This window comes from Syngnathus typhle, linkage group LG11 (assembly GCF_033458585.1).
Source record: "Syngnathus typhle isolate RoL2023-S1 ecotype Sweden linkage group LG11, RoL_Styp_1.0, whole genome shotgun sequence".
In the NCBI taxonomy this organism is placed as follows: Eukaryota; Metazoa; Chordata; class Actinopteri; order Syngnathiformes; family Syngnathidae; genus Syngnathus; species Syngnathus typhle.
In genome coordinates this window covers 5,764,727-5,774,900 of record NC_083748.1, presented here as the reverse complement: position 1 = coordinate 5,774,900, position 10,174 = coordinate 5,764,727, and the positions used below count along the sequence as shown (strand labels likewise).

General features: G+C 39.0%; 1 protein-coding gene and 1 long non-coding RNA gene across 7 annotated transcripts; one reads left to right on the top strand and one right to left on the bottom strand.

Moving 5' to 3' along the window:
* The first annotated feature begins 83 nt into the window (after window positions 1-83).
* LOC133162054 (inter-alpha-trypsin inhibitor heavy chain H3-like) lies at window positions 84-8,633 on the top strand. Of its 6 annotated transcripts, none has more exons than XM_061290962.1 (27): window positions 84-192; window positions 872-1,032; window positions 1,307-1,411; window positions 1,608-1,770; window positions 1,855-1,965; window positions 2,155-2,283; window positions 2,446-2,562; window positions 2,639-2,807; window positions 2,891-3,001; window positions 3,233-3,414; window positions 3,560-3,739; window positions 3,807-3,916; window positions 4,001-4,260; window positions 4,339-4,359; window positions 4,589-4,606; window positions 4,702-4,716; window positions 4,861-4,878; window positions 4,972-4,989; window positions 5,918-5,974; window positions 6,095-6,160; window positions 6,927-6,992; window positions 7,151-7,222; window positions 7,294-7,401; window positions 7,478-7,652; window positions 7,737-7,885; window positions 8,248-8,329; window positions 8,416-8,633. In XM_061290962.1, the coding sequence occupies exons 1-27, from the start codon at window positions 124-126 to the stop codon at window positions 8,528-8,530; spliced, it is 2,847 nt and encodes a 948-aa protein (XP_061146946.1). In that variant the 5' UTR covers window positions 84-123; the 3' UTR covers window positions 8,531-8,633. The 6 variants fall into 6 exon arrangements, with proteins under 6 accessions (XP_061146946.1, XP_061146945.1, XP_061146947.1 ...); XM_061290961.1 differs by having other exon boundaries at window positions 4,589-4,609; XM_061290963.1 differs by lacking the exon at window positions 4,589-4,606.
* LOC133162058 (uncharacterized) lies at window positions 7,338-10,131 on the bottom strand. Its single transcript, XR_009716168.1, has 3 exons — window positions 10,063-10,131; window positions 9,261-9,314; window positions 7,338-7,427 (listed from the first exon to the last, which is right to left on the bottom strand). It is a non-coding gene; the product is annotated as an uncharacterized LOC133162058 (long non-coding RNA).
* Window positions 10,132-10,174: the final 43 nt, after the last annotated feature.

Below are 10,174 nucleotides of genomic sequence, written 5' to 3'. Positions count from 1 at the left end.
CCAGGGAGCGAGAGGAGTTTGCCCTTTAGTAAACTAAACATTATGTACACATCCCTGCTGACCACACCTTGAGTATAAGAGGTAGCTCTGGGATGTCCCGCCTCCACTGGGATTGGCGCAACCATGGAAAGAACTGCGCTGCAAGTCAGCATCTTTGGACTACTTTTGGCTTTTGGCATCACGCAACCCAAGGTAGGATGATTGATGGCAACTACACAGATAAACATAACACCCACAATCAGGCTTTATGTTTATTCTAAAAAAATTTAATTATTTTATTTTTTTTATTTAACCTTTATTTACCCGGGCAAACAATTAAGAACAAGTTCTTATTTACAACTGCGGCCTGACCCAAAGAACAATGGCACTTTAAGGGGGGTGGGGGATGGAGTGCTAAAAAATAAATAAATACATAAAACAAGGTTATATAAATACACAATCAAAAATAAAGAATAAAAATAAAGATAAAAATAATAAAAAATAATTTAAAAAAATAATTTTAACATATTTGTTCTTTCAAAATCACATTTGTAAAAGGTAATTTAATATTGGTGCAAATGAAGTCTTGCATTTTCTCCACCTCGGTATTATTGTTTACTGTTTTGTAAATTTCACAGGCATTTTTTCACAGTTGACGTTTTATCGTGTGTACACAATTATCATGTGTCTCGTGCTGTCTAATGTATGGACATAAAGTCATTGCTTCAGCCTACACTCGGTGAAAAGTAAAAGAAATTAGGGAGTTTTCCCTTCCACCAATGAGAGTTCATGTTCACCACACCACTCTTGTTGTCCCACAACAATTTGATCTTTGCTCTGCTGACCGGCAGACCAATGAGGCCTTGTTTCCCCTCCCTAACTGTTTTCACAGAATGACTGGGATATCTACAACTTTCACATCAACTGCACAGTGAGCAGCCGTTACGCCACCACCATCATCACCAGCCGTGTGGTCAATCGTAAGGATGAATCCCAAGAAATAGAGTTCCATGTCCGGATTCCCAAGAATGCCTTCATCACCAAATTCAGGATGTGGGTGCAGTTGAACACAATGAGACACAACACATGAGGCAGATAATAAAACAAGACTTAATGCGATATATTTGTTTATCTGTGAAAAATGAAGAATATTTTGCAGCTTACTGAGGAGCAATTTCCACAGTATGTATATCTGCGTTATACTGCCCCCAGGTGGTGACAGTGCGCACAACATCAGTAACAGCAAAGTCATTCAAGGAAAACGAAAAATGTAAAATGAAACATAACAATTAGGGATTGACCTTAAAATGTTCTTGACCATCTCCAGGCTTATCGACGGCCAGATGTATGATGGTGTCGTGAAGGCCAAAGAAGCGGCTCAGCAGCAGTACAGTGACGCCGTGTCCCGCGGTGAAAGTGCTGGCATCGTTAGGTACAATACAGGATTATTGAAAGTGATACCCACAGTCAAAACCCTAACACTCATTTGAAACCCTAACCCTAGTTGAAACCCTACTTGAAAATTCTAACTTTGGTTTGAAACCATAACCCGAGTTTTAAACTCTACTTTGAACATTACAGAAAATAATTAAAGGGCAGGTTCAGTGTTTTTTGTGTACCCTTCACAGCTCAGTTGGGAGGACTCTCGAGGAGTTTAAAACCTCAGTGACGGTGGCCCCTCTAAAAAAGGTGACCTTTGAACTCACGTACGAGGAACTACTCAAACGCACGCTCGGCAAGTACGAGCTGCTGATCCACGCTCAACCCATGCAGCCTGTCCAAGACTTCAAGGTGTGTGTCTCCTGTTCAAACGTACAGTCCGTTCAATAATTTGACATCGCCACGTTGGTCCGATTTCTTCATCCCAAATTTCAGGTGGATGTGAACATACAAGAAAATGCAGGGATCAGTTTCATCGATGTTAAAGGAGGACTGAGCACAGGCGCTCTGGCTGACGCCATCACCAAAACACATTCAGACCAACAGGTATGATAAATAAATAAATAAAATGATAAATAAAATCCTATTTTCAAAGTTTTTAATATTTTTCTTAGCACAAAAACTCTAGCTGATTGGATAAGTGATATATTAGAACAGAACTTGTAATAAAAGAGAATAGTTTTTTTCACAGTTCGTCTTTATTCGTTTTCTGATTTTTGCATTTAACTTTTGCAGGCTACGGTTAATTTCTACCCGACAGTGGAGCAACAGAAATCATGTGAAAATTGTGGAGAAGCGGGTATGAACGGCGATCTGGTTATCGTTTATGATGTCAACAGAGGCCAGTCACTGGGGGATGTCAAGGTAAAAGGAACTATCAATATTGAATATAGTTTCCAGACAATTCCTTAGGTACACCTGCACAACAAAACAAAAACTTGGGAAGCCATGTCTGTTCTGTTATGTTTTGTGCATATGATGTCACATACTTCAAGAGATTGTTTTTCAATTTGTTTTTTTCATCAGACATCAAGTGGATATTTCGTCCATCATTTTGCGCCATCAGAGCTTTCTCGCATTCCAAAGAATGTTGTCTTTGTCATCGATAAAAGTGGTTCCATGCATGGCAAGAAAATTGAGCAGGTACTGGCTTTTAAGTTTTTTTTTTTTTTTAGTGGGCTAAAACTACCAAACGATTAAAAATTCAAAACTGTCTCAGACCCGCACAGCGTTAATCCGTATCCTGAATGACCTGGCCGAAGACGATTTCTTTGGCCTCATCACTTTTGATAACGGAGTGTCTTACTGGAAGCGTGAACTTATTCAGGCCACCCCAAAACATGTAAAAAGCGCCAAAGAATTCGCAGGGAAGATCAGAGCGCAAGGAGGTAGTTTCATCTTTTCTTTTTGACCACTGTGTGCTTCTGCCATTCAAAGTAATGTTGTGTTGATGTTGTTTTGCCTCATTTAGGTACAAATATTAATGATGCATTGTTGGAAGGGTCACGTATGTTGAATGAGAACCCCAGGAATGGTTCAGCGTCCATCCTCATGCTCCTCACTGATGGAGATCCAACCTCAGGTTAGTACACAGGAAATGAATCAATCATGATGAGCAAACTGTGTTCAATTTAAATATGTTTTTATGATGTTCAATATTATAGTGGGTTACTTCCTGACTAAAATCACATGACAAACTTGTGTGTGTTTTTTTTAAATGCTCTAAAATTAGTTTGTTTATTGTCATTTCACATTGTTTGATTTTTTTTTTTCTGAAACAAAATTGTTTTTCTCTTTGCTGCCCTGTCTGCAGGTGTGACCGATCTGGACACTATATACTCCAACGTGATGGAGGCCATTCAAAACAAATTCCCACTCTACTGTCTTGGATTTGGTTTTGATGTTGAATTTAGTTTCCTTGAGAAGCTGTCTTTGCTGAACAATGGTGTCGCGCGCCGTATTTATCCTGACGCTGATGCCGATTTGCAGCTGAAGGTACATTTTTCAAACTGCATCCTCCATATTAAAAATCTCCTTATCTTTATTTTGGTAAGTGTAAGTAAGTGTTGGATAAAACACATGATAAAACTAAAGATTTGTTTGATTGTGGCCAAGACTAAGAAGGTGTCTTTTCCAACAGGGGTTCTATGACGAGGTGGCCACTCCTCTTTTGACAGATGTGGTGATGATCTATATCGGTGGCACCAATCTGACCCAGACCAACTTCAGTCAGTATTATAACGGTTCCGAGATCGTGGTGGCCGGTCAGCTCACCGACAACAACATCGACGCCTTCATCCCTCGTGTCCTGGCTAATTCGGTGAGTGTCATGTCAGCTGTGATTGTCTAAAAGTGACTTGGACTCAAAATTCTATCTTATGCCGCAGAAAAACTTGGGTATAATTTTCTCTGAGGAGGGCAGCACAACAAAGTCAACGGACAGCAATATCCAGAGGGTTTGGGCCTACCTGACAGTCAAACAACTCCTGGAGAAAGAGTCAGTACTTTTCAATAGGGCTGTAACAAAAAAAAAAGATTTGATTTGCTTGTGAGTTATCCTCACACGCAATCTTCATCATAGGTTGCAGTATTCGGGAGATGAAAAGGAGAGAATGAAGAATGAAACCTTGAGGCTGTCACTCAAGTACAACTTTGTCACCCCGCTTACATCCATGGTGGTCACCAAGCCAACAAAGGAGAAGACGGAAGTCCTTCACAAACCCAGCGAGGAAGGTCCGCCGCCTCCCGAGAGTCCCAGTTTAGTATTGAGAAGCCCCGGCGGAGGCTCTGGGGGGAGGGGTCCTCCGGCCAGTCCAGGTTTAAAAGGCTCTATGTCAAAATGTGAGTATGTGTGAGTATTATTCATGTGGATTAAAATAGAGTGGAACGCATTCAACAAATTGTCTTCTGTCTTTGCAGTGCAGCGCAGACCTGTTTCAGGTAAATATAAGGAGGTGTCAAAAGGCATCTGCAGTATGTTGCAGCCTTATAAGCCTTTAAGAAATTGATATTTAAAAAGCAATGGTGAAGCAACACATGTTGACTGATAATATGTAGAACAGAATTCATATATGCTTTGTCCTCTGCAAAGAATGAGTAATAGTAGTATCATTTTCCATATTATGGCATTAGGTATATGAATAATTTTTTTTGCTACTTTTTGTGGCAGGCAGGAGCGGATTACCAGGTGGTATGACATGAGCACTAATGATGACAATATTTACACGACATGTGTTGCGTTTAAAAAAAAGGAACTAATTTATTTTTGGTTTTTTCTGACAGGTAAAAGATTTCGTGGTAAGATGTCACAAGAAATGATTGCTGAACTAATTTACAAGACAACATGTTCTCCATGTGTTTTGTCATTTTTCAACAAAATTGAACAAAGTTACAACTATATATAAAAACACAAATTAATTGCCTTTTTTGGTTTTCTGACAGGGATTCCATATTTTCGTGGTAAGATGTCACAACAAATGATTGCTGAACTAACTTACAATGATATATATATATATAAACATGAATTAATTGCCTTTTTTGTTTTTCTGACAGCTACTCCAGATTTTCATGGTAAGATGTCACAACAAATGATTGCTGAAGTACTAACAAGACTTAAAAGCTCATATTTGTTACAATACTATTTACCCAAAACAACAGTTAAGACTAGCACATTACTTACTAAATATGGCGTACCACCGGTCTCACACCAAGTAAGATACTGCCTCCAAGTGGCCAATGCACACAAACACCTTAATGTGCACAACGAATGACAAAACGAGTGATAAAAAGCATCACATTAATTTATTGCTATTTTCAAGGCACCATATGATGTGTTTTGTTATCATTTGCAATGATTTAGAAGTGTATTGCATCTTATTGACTGAGATGTTCCTAATATTGTTCCTACTGTTCTTCCAAAATATACCGTTTTTTCCATGTAGAATGCGCAAAATTTAACTAATTTATTGTCCTAAAATCCGGGGTGCGCATTATACATGGGTACAGAAAAAAAAAAAAAATCTTTTTTTTTTTTTTGTTAATTCGGATATGATACGGAGGCCGCCATTACAGATGCGCTTTCTTCCCTGCTGTTCACTTCAAACACGCTCCATACGAACACAATGCTCTCGTATCAGACGCTTGCTCGATCACCTGCTCGTTTGCTGTCACAATGTACCCTACACAAATCCGAAACATTTCTTCGCTATTGAGTTTGCTAGCGCATGCGCAGTGATACTGACCGATACTGAATAACATCCAGTTGTTCCCAGGGATGATCTTTTTTCAGAAATAATTTTACGTTTACGGACTTAAGTAGGAGTCAAAATTTGGGTGCGTATTATACATGGGTACAGGCTTTTTTCCAGCATCAACATGCCATTTTTAGGGTGCGTATTATACATGGGGGCGCATTATACATGGAAAAAAACGGTATATTTGCCTTTTACTGTTTTTGTCATTGTTTTCTTTCATTCCAAGTTTGATTGTTGCTCTCCAGGTTATATGAATTCTCCGGTTGTCATTGCACGGGAGAGCATAAAGGAATCCGAGCCAGGCAAGCATCATGAGATTGATCAAGTGCCAGTAAAAGATGGTGTTTTAAAATAAAGGGATTAGTTAATATACATAATTGTATGTTTACAAGAGATAACATAAACTGTGTGTGTCGTTGTAGTTGATTTGCCCAGAAGTCCCTCCCTTTCTGGAAACTTTCATTTCGTTTCTGCAACATCACCACCTGGTAAGCGTGATACAATTGTGTCCTTTAATACGACGTCTCATTGTCTGTTTTTTTTTTTTTTTTTTTTTTTTACAGTTGAACCTCAAATCCGCTATGATGTGCTTTGTCATCATTTGCAATGGTTTAGAAATGTATTGTATCATATTGACTGAGATGTTCCTACCGTTTTTTTCCATGTATAATGCGCCCCCATGTATAATACGCACCCTAAAAATGGCAGGTTGATGCTGGAAAAAAGCCTGTACCCATGTAAAATACGCACCCAAATTTAGACTCCTACTTAAGTCCGTAAAAGTAAAATTATTTCAGAAAAAATATCATCTTTGGGAACAACCGGATGTTATTCTGCCGGTCAGTATCACTGCGCATGCGCTAGCAAACTCGATAGCGAAGACATGTTTCGGATTTGTGTAGGGTACATTGTGACAGCAAACGAGCAGGTGATCGAGAGAGTGTCTGATACGAGAGCATTGTATTTGTATGGAGCGCGTTTGAAGTGAATAGCAGAGAAGAAAGAGCATCTGTAATGCCGGCCTCCGTACCATATCCGGATTAAAAACAAAAAATAATAATATATATATATATTTTTTGTACCCATGTATAATGCGCACCCCAGATTTTAGGACAATAAATTAGTTAAATTTTGCGCATTATACATGGAAAAAAATGGTAATATTGTGGCTATTGTTCTTCCAAAATATATATTTGCCTTTTACTGTTTTTGTCATTGTTTTCTTTCATTCCAAGTTTGATTGTTGCTCTCCAGGTTCTATGCATCCGGGGGATTTCATGCCAAGCATTGCACAGGACTTCATAGAGCAATCCGAGCCAGGCAAGCATCATGAGATTGATCAAGTGCCAGTAAAATATGGTGTTTTAAAATAAAGGGATTAGTTAATATACATAATTGTATGTTTACAAGATATAACATAAACTGTGTGTGTCGTTGTAGTTGATTTGCCCAAGAGATAACATAAACTGTGTGTGTAGTTGTAATTCATTTGCCCAGAAGTCCCACCCTTTCTGGATACTTTCCTTTCGTTCCTGCAACATCACCACCTGGTAAGCGTGATACAATTGTGTCCTTTAATGCAACATCTCATTGTCTGTTTTTTTTTTTTTTTTTTTTACAGTTGAACCTCAAATCCGCTTTTTGTTGCCGGCTGAGAATCAATCTCTTCCACTGTGTTTTGATATCACCGCTTCCACTGCACTTCGACTCCTTCACGTCCCCAGTACAGGTCGGTCCAACGTGGCAGAATGTTCCCTTTGATTAGAAATCAAAAATGAAGTTGTTGTGCGTCTCTTCTGCACTAGGCCTCTCTGCGAATGGTGCACTAGATGGAAAAAGAGGCTTCCGTGTAATAGTTGTCCACTTCAATCCGGACATCACGATTACTGTTAACAAGTATGGCGTCACTGCTAATGATGGACAAGTTGAACAGATGATACCGTGGCAGGCGGGACAGGAGGAGAGGGTGATTTTTGGAAGGTGATTTTGCTTTAAGAAAATGGACGCTTGATTCAGAACTGAACTTTGCATTTGATGTTTGATGTCAAAAAATGCTTTTCATAGTGTGACAGTGATTAAACGGAACTTGGAAGTTGACATCACAGTTGGAGAAACGCGCCTGATCATCTTGCATCATGGGAGCGCTGGGGAAGAATTCCTCTGGCCGGTTTTACGACAGCGGCCTTCAGATGATAACGCTGGAGGAATTTTAGGTGGGTTTTTCTCGACTGTGGATATAGTTTCAAAAGTTTACACACCCTCTGTTCAAATGGCAAGTTTTTGAGCTACCAAAATAAATATATATATATAGATCCCACCTTAAAAGTCTTCAGGTGTCTGATAGAAAAATCAAAACTAAGTTCAGCCTACTTGAATATTTTTGATTAATTTGGGGTTAATCCGAGGGACTTTAAATGCTGGCAAGGGAGTTTGAATGTTTTTTGCTTACCAAAAAGAAAATGAAAACTTGTAAAACCACATTCTTAGTTGTTTACTTTTATCCTCGAGTGTGCTTGTGTTTGATGAGCGTGAGTCCATGTTCTGCTAGTTCATTGATTCCTCTTATTCTTTTCAGCACAAAAGCCAGCAGTTTATGAAGACGTGTCGACACATTTCCTAAAACTTAAAATCAAAGACCAGGAAGTCATAGTTTCCAGGTAACGATCATTTTTACATAATATATTTGTAATTTTGTTAAAGGCTTACAGTCAGTGTGTGCACTAACAATGTTTTTGTTTCCTAGAACCATGGCTGCTGACTACAGTTTTTCCCCGGCTGTGATAATGCCCTGCTGGCTCACGCCTGCTGAGTCAGCGCTACAATCACAGCTCAGCGATTTCACTGTCCTCTCTATTTAATCAAGAGCCAGTCTTCCAGATATGTTTCATGAGAATTATGTGCAAGCACACATTCTTAATATCAGAAACAATAAACCCTGGATTTCATGGTCTTTCTTTCAAATATTCAGATTAATCAAGTTTTTGTTGCAGTAATCCCCTTTAGATCATTATTATAGATAATTCATATACATCATTTATATTTGTATGGTTATACAATTATGAGTGCTCTAGTGACACATTCATTTTTACTTCTGATTAACATAACTTATAACTATGCAACATAAAACACTCAAATCAACAAATACAATAGCAGTTAGTCAAATCAGGTCAAACATTGGTGCCCAGTTTTAGTTAATTGAACAATTGCACATGTGAAAGTGACTTGAATGTCACACGGGGTGTAGTCTTTTTTTAATTATGGGTCATTTAAACAGTATAAATGACTGGTTAATGAATTGTGTTTTTGGAATGTGGGTGGAAGAAGGACTAGGCGGATCAATATGCAAATTTTCAGAATGGAATGATACACGCCTCATCATTACACTGTCTGAAACAACATTCAAACTGACCCTGGTTCCAAAGTCGACTTTCTTTCAGGTAGTGATGTGCACTCCAGTTCTTTTAAGTGAACCGAATCTTTGGAATCAGCTCACTCAAAAGATTCGTTCAAACAAATCGTTCAACTGAGTTCAACAAGTCTCTGGTCTATTCGCTTGAGCTGCTCCATTAAACCATATAGTGTACGTACCTTCCTTTCAATTTCAGCGAGGGTTCCATACTGGTGGACTCTCGCCCCAGTGACCTGTGTTCAAGACCCGGTGGGACAAAGACAATATTTTATCATGGAAGGTGCGTACACTATATGGTTTAATGGAGCAGCTCAAGCGAATAGACCGAACTCAAGGTCATCAGCATTACCTCTGCTACACTCACTGGTTGAAGTCATATTAACCCCCCCACTCCCCCCGAATTTTAGGAAGTGATTCGTTTCCTCTCGTTCACTGAAAGGAATCATTCTTTTGAACGAATCGTTCACCACTTTCAGGTGAGCTATACTGTACATGCAACAAGATGTGCTCCAACCAGTCCCGAGCAATTTTCTCTGAGGGTTTGTCTCGTAAAAAAGAATCATGACGTACAAACACGATGAACAAGTTCTTCAACTAAGACTGAAATGCCATTGCCCAATCAAGACGATTATGTTGCCAAGATTTCGAGGAGGCGCTATTGATGCTTGCAAAGGTGGAGCTGCGCTATGCATCATAAACATGGACTTTGAACCACTTACAGTTAAAAAAAAAATAGGCAGAGGGTGTGAGTTCTCTTGCGTTCCAGTTTTTTCCCACGACAAATCAAATGCGGACGTTGATCATTTGTCACGGAAAAGGGTAAATAACCTCCTTGGTTTTTTTTTTACTTTCTATATATTTTCAAATGTGTTAGTATCCACAACTCTGATCTAAACTGCTGGATGTTCAAAAACTTGTGCTAGTTGACTTTGTCTATTCTTTTTCTGAACTGAAGGGCAAAATAGACAGCAAATTCTTTACCTGTCCGTTTTTGTGTGACCCTTTTCCCCAGATGGAAGTGAAACCAAGCAGATCGAGCTTGTATTGACTCAGAGCCAGTTTGTTAATCTCCAATCTCAAGTCACGCAGTGGA

Coding starts and splice junctions, on each gene's coding strand:
- LOC133162054 (XM_061290961.1), top strand. CDS start 124: ATGGAAAGAACTGCGCTGCAAGTCAGCATCTTTGGACTACTTTTGGCT. Junction 2,808..2,890: donor GAAGATCAGAGCGCAAGGAG/GTAGTTTCATCT, acceptor TGCCTCATTTAG/GTACAAATATTAATGATGCA. Junction 7,402..7,477: donor CCTTCACGTCCCCAGTACAG/GTCGGTCCAACG, acceptor CTTCTGCACTAG/GCCTCTCTGCGAATGGTGCA.